The sequence below is a fragment of the Diplotaxodon limnothrissa genome, linkage group LG10 (genome assembly GCF_057381915.1).
Source record: "Diplotaxodon limnothrissa isolate DT_005_m linkage group LG10, D_limnothrissa_male_GT1.1, whole genome shotgun sequence".
In the NCBI taxonomy this organism is placed as follows: domain Eukaryota; kingdom Metazoa; phylum Chordata; class Actinopteri; order Cichliformes; family Cichlidae; genus Diplotaxodon; species Diplotaxodon limnothrissa.
Window position 1 is genome coordinate 5,371,810 of NC_140605.1, and position 14,977 is coordinate 5,386,786.

General features: G+C 40.7%; 1 protein-coding gene across 1 annotated transcript; it reads right to left on the reverse strand.

Moving 5' to 3' along the window:
* Window positions 1–6,022: 6,022 nt before the first annotated feature.
* tmem218 (transmembrane protein 218) lies at window positions 6,023–13,953 on the reverse strand. Its single transcript, XM_085363358.1, has 3 exons — window positions 13,844–13,953; window positions 11,871–11,973; window positions 6,023–6,157 (listed from the first exon to the last, which is right to left on the reverse strand). The coding sequence occupies exons 1-3, from the start codon at window positions 13,951–13,953 to the stop codon at window positions 6,023–6,025; spliced, it is 348 nt and encodes a 115-aa protein (XP_085219484.1).
* Window positions 13,954–14,977: the final 1,024 nt, after the last annotated feature.

Consider the following 14,977-nt stretch of genomic DNA (forward strand, 5'->3'; position numbering starts at 1 on the left):
AACTGTGCATTGTGAAGGTCAGAAAGGCCCGGGGCTAAGTGATGGATGTTTATATTGATCCAACAACTTAGGCTGGATGGCCTCAGCATCGGCAAGCTTTCAGCCTACAACAAAGGCTTTAGAGAGGATGAAGGATGAGTCGCCCCTGCAAAAACACAGCCCATGGGAATGGTGCTGGGACCAAGATGTGCGGAGGGAAGGGACCTCTTTCAGGCTGTAGACCAAAAGGTCAGCAAAGGTGTTGGAAATGAGGAAAAGAGGGTGGGAAGGCATTAGAAAAAAGAAAGAATGTGTCAGCTGTAGTGAGGAATGTGACAAAATGTGACTTCAGAGTAAATTCGCTTGTAAAGGAATTAACAATCACTGTCAACACAAAAGGCTGAATTAACTTAATTTAACCCAAAATAGGTTGTCTTTTTTGGCGGCTTAAGATAATAATTAAAGACTGAAGACAACAACGAAATGCCGATCTTAATACACTTAATAAATCTGAGCTGATGTAACTACTATGAAGAAAAAATATAGATGAGACTTTATTACATACAGCCAATGTGTTTTCTCTTTGATGAGACTTACTTTGAAACATAATTGTGAACTGACTTTTTTGCTGTGACATATATAGTACACATCACAAATTTTAAATATGTTTTGTTTAGTAAAACAGTTAGATTTAAATAAACATTGGATTACATTTACAGTTACATTACTTTATCTGGTCATTAACTTAATGCATTTATAGATCTAGAGTTTGAAATGTAAAAAAGAGTAAAAAAAGTAAACATTTTGAAGAAAAGTTATGATGACTTTTGATTTTCAATACTTACACTTTATGTAACAAGGATGCAAAAGGCAATGTTAGTAACATAGAAGATATTTATCTGTTTTAAAATCACAAATTTAGTTGCAGCTCTAAGCCTGTCAGATGCGCTACATGCCAGCCTATAAGGTGCTGTCATCTACCTTCTCACTTAAAGGTCTTGCACGAAAAGTTTCAGCTCTTCTGCAGCAGAGTGCTGTCTGTCAGCTCTGTGAGTTTAGCACTCACCTTTTCTCCGGTGTGCCCTGTTCCTGTGAGGTGTGTGCTGGTGTCCCCCACTGTGATGAGCACGCTCCTTGAACAGGGTCTTTGACCTCTTGTCTAAACCTGGCTCTGCCGGCACGATGCCATGACACTTGCACCACTTGGAGTACTCTGCACAGGTGCAGAACCAGGACACCCAGAGGAGCCACACACAGACACGCATCTTCATGCTACGGGTCCAGGATGCAATTCCCCAACTCCTTACTGTGGTTCGGCTGTATCAACCATCCCCTCAGTCTACTCTCTACCGTGGCACTCCACAGACATTCAACATGTGACCTATCTTACGCCCCACTTCTTATTTGGAGATTTATGTTTCTCCATATTCCTCAGCTCCTCTTCCCTCCCTTCTTACTCTGGTTGCTCTCACTCTCTCCCTCCTCTTTGGTCTCCACCCCCCCCCCCCCCCCCCCTCTGAGTAGTAAGAAATTGGGAGATGTGGGGTTGGGTTGGGGGCAAACAATGATAAAAAAAAAAAAAACAAGTTTCAGACCTCATGCTGAGCACATAGTGAGGAGAAGGGGACCAGGGGGTACTGTCTTGGGATAAAGAGGGAACAGAAAACAGGGCTCAGTGTAGGGCAGGAAGGAGGGGAGAGAAAGATGAAATAAGTGGGAGGTAAGAGAGTGAGGCCTGTGTTCACTAAGTCAGGTCACTTTCATCAATCAAATGTCTACCTACTGACTGATGAAATGCAGCGTAACAGTGTCTAAATATGGAGATCATCTCATAAACAGAATAACTGGACCTATTTTGATCATTCTGAAGCTGAGGCTTATAACTTTCAGAAAATGCACAAGAACAGACAGAAAGTTATTTCATTTCGTCAGATTTCAGAGGAACCTTTATTTGGACTGCTCAAAGGCACATCTGAAATATTATTTTAAGTTCACATGCTCAATTGTGAATTATAACACCAGAGGAATGCTGCGTCGCTTGACAAACAATAGCTTAAAAAAGGACAAAATGGGTACAAAGGCTCCTTTTTCTCTCACTGCTTTGCTTTAAAGTGACACTCCCCCCCTCCCAAACACACACACACACACACATCCCATACCACCATCAACACCACCGTACACTCCCTACCCAACCTCCCACCAGCCAAGTAGCCAAGCAAATTTGTAGTTGCCTGTCTGCACAGTATGAGTCTCATACATCATCTTGGCTCGCCCACAAGAGGCAAACAAAAGTACCAAGTCAACCTTGTCAGAATGTTCTGCTTGCAATTCAAACGCAGTCAGTTCGCCTGCTTTGAGTGGCCTCCCAGAGTGCACAAAGAATACACTCCTGATTTGATTTGCATTACATCAACCTATCAACAAAAACAAATGGGCTTCCAAACAGAGAAGCACAGATAGGTAGCAGTTTGGGCCATTTTTTTCTGCTCTGTACCAGTTCCTTTCAGTATGTCTGTAATTTGTGACAAACAAATCTCAAATTGTGACCAATCTCAGACATATTCAGTGCATTTATCTAATGCCTGTGATGGGCCTTTCATTGCCTATGCACAAGTCTAAAAATACTGCGTGAATAAAAATAAAGAGCTTTGCCAGAAGGCTGGTTATAATTATTTTCAAGTTGACTGGAAACTCTGCTCTCCGTCAGACCCGGACTGCACTGTACAAGTGCATCTGTCACTTGTGTTTCCTACAGAAAAAAGTTATCTTTATACTTTCTGTTACGACCAATCATACATTGTATAGAAACACCAGAATTACTGGGAATTGCAACATCTTTCTGATGTGCGTTTTGTTGGCCTTCACATCAATCACCACCTCTATCCTGACAAATGTGTTCATTTCTGGCTTTAAAAAACATCCCAAAAAGTCAACATGAAGGATCAAAGGTTGTTTTGTGACTAAAAATTGTTCCTATATTACAAAAATACATTTTTTAAAATCCCACAAACCCTGGAATATCAGAATATGTGTGCCACAAGGCAGTTAAAAACTTAAAGCTGGCTATATATAGCCAACAGAATGGAGACTGAAGAAGTCACTCAGATGAGTGATGAAACATTTCTCCCACTGAAAACACCAAGTCCAGATGAACACAATCAACTTTTTGGAATAGCTTCTAAAGATCTAGATAAATTCAAACATAGGTGACTTTGGTAACAACTAAGCATGTTCTGTGCAATACCAAGGCCACCCGTGTGGCCTTTGATCTCTGCAGCCATTGCCTTTCTACACCCAGCTAATATTCAATAAGGTCTTCAGCACTGTCAGAATGGAAAATAGGCCAAGCTTTGGCCCTCAAGGAGATGTCATGTCCAAACAGCAAAGGGCTGTTCGTGGGCAACCTGACCCCCAATTTGGGCCACCATCCTCTTACCAAAGGAAAGAGCTATGCATTAATTCATTCCTGAGCAAGAGGTAAAAGGCTAAGTCCACACTAGGATCTCAGTTTGAGGGTTTTGCCCCCCTAGTGTGTATTGCAATTATAGCATCCCCTAGCGATATACAAAAGTGCACAATAGAGCACAACCAGGCAGTGCTGAGAAAAAAAAGCCCTCTTCTTGGCCCCAAAACGGCATAGTTTGTTGCTTGGGCGACAAGGCTTTGGTTCATTTTCACATTCTATCACAAACTCTCTCATACCTCAGTGAAAGCCGCAGACAGTGAACTCTAGTGTCTTCAACAGACACTGCCAGACACCCATGTTGGCAAATCAGTCCTTATCTAATTCAAGACTTTATAAGGACTTAAAATGACCCTGCTTGTGTTTCCCTTCGAAAGTCTCATCAGGTTTTATTTACCAAACTTGCTGAAAGGATAGCAAACATTGCCATCTGCTTGATTTAACACGAACTGAATGTCATTCTTTTGGGATAAGTGCATCAACTTTGCCTGAAATCTTTAATGGATTGTGAATGTTGTGGGAGCTAGGTGGGGTGGTGACAGTGTCCATATCACAAACAAAGATGGCTAAGGATGTGAAGGGCAAGCCAGAAGTTCTGCTTGAGTGCATCTAAATGCAGGATCTACCCCAAGGAGAGCAACCAGCCCCTCTGCAGTTTCAAAACCATGCTCACACCTCTTTGCCCTTGCATAGCTTTCTCTTTCTGTATCTCTCCCACCCCCCATCTCTTTATATGTCCAGCTGGCTGCGCCACAAAGACTGCATCTCCCAGCTCCAAATGATCCTTAAACCCCCACATCCTTTGTTCTGCTCATTTTCCCACTCCCCAGAGATGGAGTTTAACAGCAAAAATTAAAATGAGGAAAGGATAGAGGATAGAGAAAGATTAAAAAGGTGAGGTAGAGTGAGAGGGTGTGTGAAAATGAGAGCCAGGGAATACTGGCTTCTTCAAGGCCCAGACTTCAGGGAATGTAAAACCTTGAGCGTGGAGGCTGCAAAGGCAGTGAGGAGTTGGTGTAAATACCTTTTGCATTATGACCTTGAAACAGAAACTGCAGCGGAATATTCTCAAAAAGACCATTCTGTTGATAAGTAAAAGGAACAGATCAAAAAAGTTTTCAATCAAGTTAAAGTCAGCCAGCTAAGCCTCTTCTTCAATTTCACTGCTTTTAAAGACACTCGGTGGCACTTTCTACTGGGGCTAAGATCATGTTTTGCGGTATTCATGCGGTCAATTACAGCCAACAAGTCCCTCCAGGTTGAAAAGATTTCGGATCCCTTACCCCACCGTGATGAAATCCCCCCAGTTCCCCAGGTTGTGCGAAATCATGCAGTGGATTGTTATGCAGAAAAAGGACCATAGTATGGAGATGTGGGCTGGAACTAATAGGATTGGTTTTGATTCATTAGATTCTCTTTCATCGGCCTGGTTGGAATTCCACTCCATGTCTCCTCAGGCTTCACACTTTTAAAATGGAGGCGGGAGGGGGGTAAGTGTTTATAATTGAGCCTCTGGACTGCAAAAGCTCATTACTCTATGGAATCATCCGCTTATTGCGACCCTGTGGAATTGTGTGAATGCATCCCCCTGTTCTTCAATGTACTGACAACACTTTACACGATATGACATGATTGACTTATCCAACACTTACATTTAAATGTGTATTTAGAAAATCTTAGTTTAGAAGAGTATCATTGCTATCCTCAACAGCTAATCTCCAAGAGCGTGTCTGGAGTCTTTTTTTCCTAACCCAACTTTCTTTAATGTCTGTTCAACATCAGAGCACTCAGTCCACGTCTGTGGTCACTAGACACTGCAGCAGCAAAATCCTCCAACAACCAGCCTGCATCACGATCAGTTCTTGGTGTTCCCTGATAGCTGGGCATGCTTATGTTCAGCAACTGGTGCTAGGTTAAAGTAAACCCAACTGGCCTGTTTTACAGGCAAAAAAAGCTCTGCCTAATATAGTTACAAGGTTATGTTTTGCATTGCGAAGTCTAATTATAGTTTGCCTTGTCCTATTTAAGCTTTTTCAACTGTCCAATTTAGGAACGCTTCTCTGGAAAACACAAGTCATATTACGCCAGCATACACTTGAGCTTTAAAGCAAAAGAACAAAAGGCAAAAATAATCCAGCTGTAAATGGCAGATCGTGGAAAATTGAGCAATTTTCACTCTGGGCTAAATGTGCATCATGTACCATCACAATTATCAGTTACCGTACTTTGAGAGTACTGCAGAAATTAATCAGAAGCAAAAACTTGAGAGTCATAATCACATACTTAATTATTTATTTATTGTTGGATGAAAAAGTTGAATGACAAAGAATTACTGGCTTGTTCCATACAAAATTTAAAGGATGTGGTCATTACTTGTGCTAAGTGATACAAAATATGAAAACTTGACCCAAATATATCAATTTATATTGTTGTATACAAAATCATGAAGACACAAACAGCAGTGCTAAGACAAAACTGGATCTTCCATTCACATGTGTTCCACAATCTATTGTGAAGGCAGGCTGGGGTCTTCAGGACTTGTCAGACTGGGTAAATCAGCCTGTGATTCAGGCGCCAACTCTAGTGTGTTTTTAAGGGCTTGGCATACACGGGTTCCAGGAAATGAAAGGGAAGCAGCACAAAGAATGCCACCAGAAAGATGGTGCTCACCACAGCCAGAAGCACGTAGCGGCCGATGAACAAGGTGTCCACTATCTACAGAGCAAAATAAAGTAAATCCATTAGAAGTTTGTAGTTTCTAGTGTATGGAAAACACAGGGTTATACATAAAGTTCCTCTATTAGCCACTAGATGTCATGGCAGGGCTTTCATAAAGGCTCAAGTGCAAATTTCTCAGTGAGAAATCAACTTTAGAAGGTCACTCATTTAACATTTCTTAAATTGTTCTATGGATAGTAAAACATTATCTGGATTTCTTTTTGTCGAGTTAAGCTTAACCTGGCTTTCTTTACCAACAACCTCATGACTGCTGTCAACTATGGAGGCAGAGCAAAATTGAGCATTTGACAGGAAACACAGTTTGATTTGGCTTCAGGTGGCCGGAAATCGCTGAATTCCCCAAATCGGTGCTGGATTTATTTATTTTTTGCAATTTTCACATTTTCCCCCCCAAATTCAGATTGCATTGCATATTCTGGCACAATCTGTGCTTTCACCTACTTCAGACAAGTTTGATGAGTGTTGTAAGCAGTGACATGAAGAACGATGAGCAATAATCAAGAGCACCTGTATCAAAGGAGTGGGATGGACTAGCATTTGTATGGTGCTTTTCTAGTCTTACTAAGCACAAACCACTGCTCCATATGCTATACATTTTCCCTTCATATACAGAGCAAATATGGCTCCACAATAGCTTTTAGTCTCTCTTTATGAAGAAGTGCTGAAAAAATGACTTGAAGTTTATTAGTATCTGTCAAGCCCTATTTGTTAAAAGCATCCATGGAAACAACAATGAGATCCTTGAACAGTAAAGCCTTTTCTGACAACTACATCACTCCATAACTCAGACAAGCCTGAAACATTTGGTTAACTGTGATGCTATAAATACATATAGTATTCAAAGATCTCTTTCTAGTTAATTTGGTGTTGGTGAACATTCAGTTTAGTTCGTTATATGGCAGATGGGAGAAAACCATGATGCAGGCTGTGACTCGCAGGCATAGAGACAGATCTATTTCTTGCTGGCTCTGGCCTACGCTCACTCACAGTGGTGAACACTTTGTGTGTTCACAGTGTTCACCACTGGCTGGCTATTAAAGGCAGCAGGTAGTACAGTATTCAGTATATAGTGTGATATAGTGTGACCTTCTATGGGTTCAGCCACTTTTGGGTTCAAACAGTAGACAAAAAATCCCTGCTGTACTCTTGTTTCTCTTTGCATTTGGAAACGATCATTTCCCCCATACTAATAGTTCACTATCTGACACTTTTAGTGCAATAATTAATTTGATGTAATGCACGGGTGTCTGTGGTAAATTGACCTTCTTTAACAGACTGCACAACAACCAGCTGCACTTTTTCATATTAAATGCTGTCTCTGAGTCCCTGCTGTTACAAAGCTGCCATTATATAAGCTTAGAGACTCTCATTAAAAGAAGTCCTGTGCACATTTAGAACTTATCCAGCCACACAGCCCGTTATTATCTTACACATAGAAAAATGATCCCAGATAGCATAACAAGAAAATCAGTTCAATAGGTGGAATAGGTTGAACATGCTGGAAGGGTCATGTCACTTTAAACCACTGGCCGAGAATTGGTCATCAAACCTCTGATGCTATGTTTGTTCACGGAATAAGCTGTGATTGAAAACATGTTTGTTGTTTCGCTCTCACACAACTTAATGCTGATTCGGGCTTCTCTTTATTTTGGAATCCTGCTGTTCCCTATCTAGACAGATGATCAGCAGGGACACCAACAACACAGCACTGCAGCTCACCCAAGCAACATGTCAATTAAGAGATGTGAAGCGAGCAAGATGCAGGGCTCAGAAAAACAACACATCTGCCACACTGATGATGCTGTTTCGTGGATAAGGGGAAGTTTGGATTTTTAAAATTTGCCATCAAAAAGATTCATCAGCACGTCATTAATGGCTGCATGTTATAATTTGGATCATGAATACAAGAAGACAAACGGAGAAAACGCCCTTAAGCTAAATAATGGGAGGAGAGCTGCAATTCTACTGCAGTCTTAAACAGGATTTCACAGAGTCTGCTGTGAAATGAGAGAAGGTGTGTGCGTGTGTGTGTGTGCACGCGTGTAAACCCACTGGTGTGCATGAGGTGGGGTTGATGTATGCTGTTTCTTATAGGTGCATTTAACACATCTCACTTTTTAATTTGCCAATTACGCAGCAAGCAGGAGCCCAAAAAGCGGCCCATGTTTTATTAATGTGCCACAGGATGCACAGTGTGAGCATGCAGCCGGTGGGGGAGGTGGGAGAACTATGGGGTGTGGTACAAACCACCCCCACTCCTGCTCTAAGACTGGCCTAATTGGCACTATGATATTTTACTTTTCTTTAACAGGAGGCTAGACATTCTTTTCTCTCACTTATCTTTCTGCTTGCAGATAGGTTACAAAGTTTTGTGTGTCTTTGTGTGTATTAGCTAAAAATGAGTGTACATCACAACATGATACAAACACAAAAAGTCACTAACTGTGCCCAGTAGATCAATTTATTACCTTAACATGCATATCTGCCTTCATTTAAATACCGTTTTGGATCCTACGGGGGAGGGTAGATGATCTGTTTTCTACAGGTGTTACTACATACTCCAAAGAACGGAGATGAAGACGTTCTTCACGCCTCTTTTTCTTCTTTTCTTTTCTTTAAGCAATTTGCGTCTTGCTATTATAATATTTGAATTCTGGTGGCATCTTTCTGTTTTGAGGTTTTTGTAAAAATGATGATGAGAGAACCCTTTTTAGGACTTGATTTTTTAAAAATCTTTATCTCAAATCATGGGAAATAATGTGCGTCTCAATAATGACTTGAGAAGTAAGAAAACCTGTGTGTGATAATTAGTCAGCATAGGTTCATTTTATTTGGAAACCTTGTACAGAAATCCAGGAAGTCTGATTTTGCTGCCTCCCCCTCTCTCTGTTGTTGGTCTGGTATCTGCCTTTGCACAAAGGATATAAAACATGAGCTGGCCAGAATGCTGCTCCGCTCTGCTATTTCTATGGGGTGGCAGCTTGCTTGGCAGATCTAGCCGGCTTATTGGCACGACCCCGAGGCAGCATGGGGGAGTGTTTGTTCTGTGTTGCTGCTGGTCTAAGATAAAGCAGACCAGGCCTTTTACGACAAGCACATGCACAGAAGTGCACACACTGACACTATTTACAGGCATACAGTGTTGTGCAGATACTGCCTTACATTACAGTAAAATTAAGCTTTCATTCTGCATCGGCTGTTTATATACACTCACTGCATCTTAAAGCTAAGTAGAATGTAGATCTTTAATTAGTACAAATGAATGTAGCGAATGCTTTACTTTACAACCCTGCATGATCAGAGCTTTGCCATTTAGAACTAAATATAACTCACCTTTCTACATAATAACACCGTCTATGATAAAATTGTCTTTGAGAATTAGGATTGCAGGCACTATAATTAACTGAATAAATAACATAATGTATTGAACATGAGATAAACATTCAGCTAAAGCTTGCTGTTAATTTGTGGGCTCTAAATCCTCATTTTTCCCTCTGCACCCAATATATTGGCTGGAAATGAATGCCACATGGCCTTACATCAAGACTGATGACATCGCAGACCCCCATCATTTCTAAATGAACTACATTATGTTGTCATTAAGCAGGAAACACAAGTAGGGACACACCAATTGTAAAGTTCTGGGACCTTATTTATTTTAAAAAAAAAAGTACATCTGATTTCTACAACACATGTACACATACCTGCATGCATTGTTCTCTTAATAAATCTGACTCCGACTGAACCAGGTGTGGATGAACCTACTGATCAGGGGCTCTTTTAGTCACGTTGCCTTCTGTCTGTGACAGTGCAGGCATTATGCAGTATTACGTATGAGTGTCACCTCACTACTTCCATGCTTACAGCAATCAGACTCTCTGAGCCACAACTTTCTATTATGATTAACTAAAACTAAAATAAAACTAAAACTAGATGTTGAAACAAAGGATTTTAAATAACTAAAATAAAAAACTAGATTCTTAAAAAAATTAAAACAAAAAATTCTGTGAACTTGGAAAAGGAAGTAAAATAAAATTAAAAATTAAAAAAGGAATTGATGGATGTGTTTATTGCGACTGCTGATGTCTATAAGACTGTGAGTCAACTGCTCGAAAAAAGCCATTATACAGAGTTTTTTGTAATAACTGTACTGATTTTCTGAACTGAATTGTACTGAACTATTAAAACCAAACCAGAAGCAAACATTTTTTAATAACAAAAACTAAACAAAAACAAGCAAACCATACTCTGGCAGGCTAACTGAAACTGAGCAGCCTCCTAGTAGATCTACCTCTGTTATTAGTTTGAAAATCCTACGTCACTTTGTTCTCAAGTTATCACATTTACAAATTTGCTTGTCCACACTGCCCACCTAGCAGGGTGACAGCAGTATCAGCCTTTTACAGTTGAGGGATACTAAAAAAAATTTAAAAAATACAGAACTATTGAATGTCTAGCCTAGCCCACAATATCATAAGCACTCAAATATATATGGTGTAGTGTAAAGAGTGCTGTCAGTGGCTTTATTGCCAAACTATAAATTTATTGTGCATAAGTGTGGGTTATAACAACATAAGCTGTTCATTTAAACCATTTGTCATGGCCACCAATGACTGGCTCTTTCTTATTTGCTCTAGGGCAATGTGATTCACCTCTTCACCATCTTTGTTACCAGTTTACTTGTCTGCAAAATATTCTTACATGTGTGTCACTCTTTCCATACCATGTGTTTTCAAAAACTGCAATCTCTGTGTGAGAAGACATGCAAGTTTTTATACGACATTACACTGGCCAGCTGAAATACATCAATGTGAAAACATTTGGATACCTCAGTGAACATTCAGCACTTTATTTAAAAAGGTTTACATGTTAATATCTAATCTTGTTTTTATTTATCTCTGGGGGAAAAGTGCTTTAATCACAGCTAAACAACAAAAATGAACCTTGTTTTATGTTCTAACTGAGGAAAGGGTTACCCCACCACTTAATAGCCAGTTTTCCCCCTTTGACTTGGGCTAAAATAACTTCAGAGACGCTTTTTGTAGTCATCCAGCAGTCTCTGACATCAGTCTGCAATATAGCAGAATACCATCAGTGGTGGCAGACTCTCAATAGTCATCTCAACAATTAATAGGTCTTTACAATGCCACCCCAGGACTCTCAATTTCTTAGTTTTCAACCAGTTCTTGGTGGATTTACTGGTATGTTTTAGGTCAGTGTCATGTTGCAGGATTCAATTCTGCTTAAACTCTTTAAAGATGCCCTCAACTCATAGCCTCAAATTCAGCTACTGGTGAAATATTATTAGTGAAAATCAGCAATATTTACGTCACGGGAAGCCACTGAGATGAATATTGTTCAGTATGGTGGATAACTGCAGTACTGATCTGTGACTGATCAATCAATGCATCCCTAGCTAGGTTTTATAATAATAGCAAATGTGTTTTTGTTTTAATGAATACATTTTCAATAAATGGTATCGTGTTCTGTGTTTTCCTGACATCGATTTTGCAGCAGATTTACAGTAAAAACTAGTGAACAAAATGATGAGCAAAATCATACTAATTATTATTCCAGGTGGCACATGAGACTTGGAGTCGAGTTGAGTTACCCAATAAACAAAGATACAGACACTGACACACTCTTTAATATTATGTTAATGTGTCTGTGATTAGTGAATTAAGCTCACCTCTATATCTTTGAAAGGCAGAGGTGTCTCTGGGCTGCGGGGGAAAAACACCAACACCAAAGTGATCGTGAGAGCCGAGAGGAAAACAGGAAGAACTCCTAACCTGAGAAGACACATGGGATTCAAAGACAGAGGATTGAGGATGAGGTCTCCACTACTGAGTTAATGATCTGTAAGGCATGCAGGGTTACCTGGGGCTAATGTCATCATAGCCAATAGCAATCTAAACAATGGCAGCCTTTATTGTGGTTTTCAAAAGTTGTTAACTTTCCAATCAAGTAAATAGCACCATGTTTCACACATTTAAACTTTACTGTAATTGCACAGTGTTTGGTGTTACAGGAGTTCAAATTTTACTGACTTTAGTGGTATAATGGTCCAATATTGAGTAATTGCACAAATGTTAATCAGCAGGGAGTGCAAGGTGTATCGCTGCAGCACTCAACCAGTGACGCAGCGTGTGTTTTGTTAAAACTTTGATGGAAAAGTTGATTTTTGCTGGTCTCACTGAGTAGCCTATAAAGCAAAACAATGTCTCAACATGTCTCATGGTGACTGTGCAAAAATCCCTTCCCTTGGTGTTAATTAGATTGTTTTTGAGCACTTAACACCTCCTCTGTCCCTCGCCTCCTCTCAAACACCCAGCTCCAGCCCTTAATGATATTTGAGACATTATAATTTTTGTAATTTTAACCCAGCTGACGGGGGTGGGACGTGGCCGCAAGTCAGTGAACTAATAATGGCATTAAAGCATTAAGTCAACATTATCATACGGTGCTTTTCTCCAGGGACCAAAAAGCAGGTATAATAGGGCACTTAGGAGGCAGAAAAAGGAAAGACAGAAATCTGGAAATGACTCTACGAACTATAAATTTGGGGACAATGACTGGTAAAGTGGCTAACAGAATAGAGAGACATAAGGTAGATATATTGTGTGTGCAAGAGACCAGGTGAAAGGAATGCAAGGCCGAGAGTATATTGAAGTAGGAGTAGTCATGAAGGATGAGCTGCTTCATTGAAGGGGGGGGGGGAGTAAATGTATAGAGACAATCAGGAGTTGCACCGTGTTTTTTTTTTTTTTTTAGATCTATAGAAATGATATAATAGGGTTCCAAGAGAGGAACTGTGGTACTGCATGAGGACGTCAAGAGTGACAGAGAGGTATGTGAGGGTGGTGCAGGACATGTATTACAGGTATTATAGGGATTACAGATGGGTCTGAGCCCCTTCTTGTCTGCATTGGTGTACGACAAGCCGACAGACGAGGTCAGGCAGGGGTTTCTATGGACTATGATGTTTACAGAAGACATTGTAATCTAAAGTGAGAGTAGAGAACAGGTGGAAAAGAGCCTGGAGGGGTGTAGGTGTAGACCTGCTATACATCACATACATCTGGCTGTAGAGACGCCAGTGCTAACAAAATGACAGGAGGCAGAACAGATGGTGAAAGAGTTGAAGATGCTGAGGTTTTTTTTTTAGGAGTGACCAGGACGGACAAAGTTAGAAAGGCACGCCTGACAATGTTGGGACATGTACAGTGGAGGGACAGTGGATAAACTGGACGAAGGATGTTTCAGATGGAGCTGTCAGGCAGGACAAAAAAAAGATCTTCGGCTTCATGCATGTAGTGAAAGAGGACTGAAAGACAGAGGAGGATGGTAGGGAAAGGCTGAAATGGAGCCAGATAACCCGCTGCAGGTCCCTAAAGGGAGCAGCGGAAAGCAGAGGACATTTTTTGGGATTACACTGTGGTTACTGTGTGATGCAAAAGTATGCCGAATTTACAAGGAAGCCTCATTAGTGGTTACAACGTGTTATCTCCTAGGTGCACTGGAGCCCAGCTATGAGACAAGTGGCGCGCATTTCAAGGAAATGCGGCGCCCATTGAGATAAATGTTATCCCGGCTTTTCGTTATAAATATTCCTATATTCCATCAGAGTTAAGCCTGTGTGTGTGCTGTTATGCCACTCACTTTGCGGACCCTGGCGCTCTCAGCAGCAAAATCCCAAACACAAGAGCAACAATCCAGACCGCCACAATAACGAAAACGCCGATACCGACTTCAAGGACAGTATTTGCCATTTTAAAGCAACGTTTTTAAGGGAGCTAACTCATCACACCGAACGCCCAATCCTTTGTATTTATGAAAAATGCTAATTGTACACTTAACAACGCTGTGCGGTATCGAACTACCGACAGCTGCAGCAGCTAAAGGTAGTCGAGACACTGCCTTACAAGTAAGTTCGCTGTCTCTACTAGCGCTGAGACAGAAGGCTTTAAAATATCAGGCCGACACAGTTGCGAACTAATGTTGCCAGCTAACTCGCCATTTCTCACATAAAAACGAGCCGAGCATCGGTTAAGCCTTTTATTTTTTTTCTTAGCATCGGTTAAGCCTTCTCTATGGCTTCATCTGCTTCCTGGTAACAACAAACTGTAATGTAATTGGGTAAATGAGCCAGACGACTAACCAATCAAATGCGTCGTTACTTAAGCGTTAAGCCCCACTGTGAAGCTGCCACACAACACCAGAGAAGAAGTAGAGCCTTCTTATGCGAATGTCGAACTTTACCCCATTTATTCCGAGGAAGGGTCCCATTTTACAGCCAGGTCCTTGCATTATAGCCAGGCCACGTTTCAGCGCCTTATGTTAGGTTCGGCTCACTGAGGTAGATTTCCTTAAAGTTTATGAACCGGCGGTGTTTGAAACACTCATAAAGTCTTGTATGAATACTTATCTGAAGGTATCCCCAGAGTAAGCCCAAAGGAGTATTAGTATTGTCTTGCACAAAACACATTTAATTCAAGGGATTATCACACGTGTCCATAAAGTATCCCGCCGTATTTTAAACTCCTGTTTTTATTCGTAACAATATTCTGCTCCTTGATCTACAAAGTGTATTAATAGTAGTGACTGAATGTCTCACGTGCACTCCGAGCTAAGATTTATCATGGGTAATATTCATGGTGACCAACAGGGGGCTAGCCAGGTCCGCGATTCAAAGGCATGTGCATTCTAGCGCGCGTGTGTGAGAGAAATTATGAATATGTCGCCTTATTAGATATTTACATTTTTTTTAGAGCAGTTTAAACCGCTCTTTGTGTT

Excerpts from the sequence above, each read along its gene's own strand:
- tmem218 (XM_085363358.1), bottom strand. The coding sequence starts at position 13,953 with ATGGCAAATACTGTCCTTGAAGTCGGTATCGGCGTTTTCGTTATTGTG. Across the intron at positions 11,974-13,843 it reads AGAGCGCCAGGGTCCGCAAA|GTTAGGAGTTCTTCCTGTTT; the intron begins GTGAGTGGCATA and ends GTGTCTTCTCAG. Across the intron at positions 6,158-11,870 it reads TGCCTTTCAAAGATATAGAG|ATAGTGGACACCTTGTTCAT; the intron begins GTGAGCTTAATT and ends TTTGCTCTGTAG.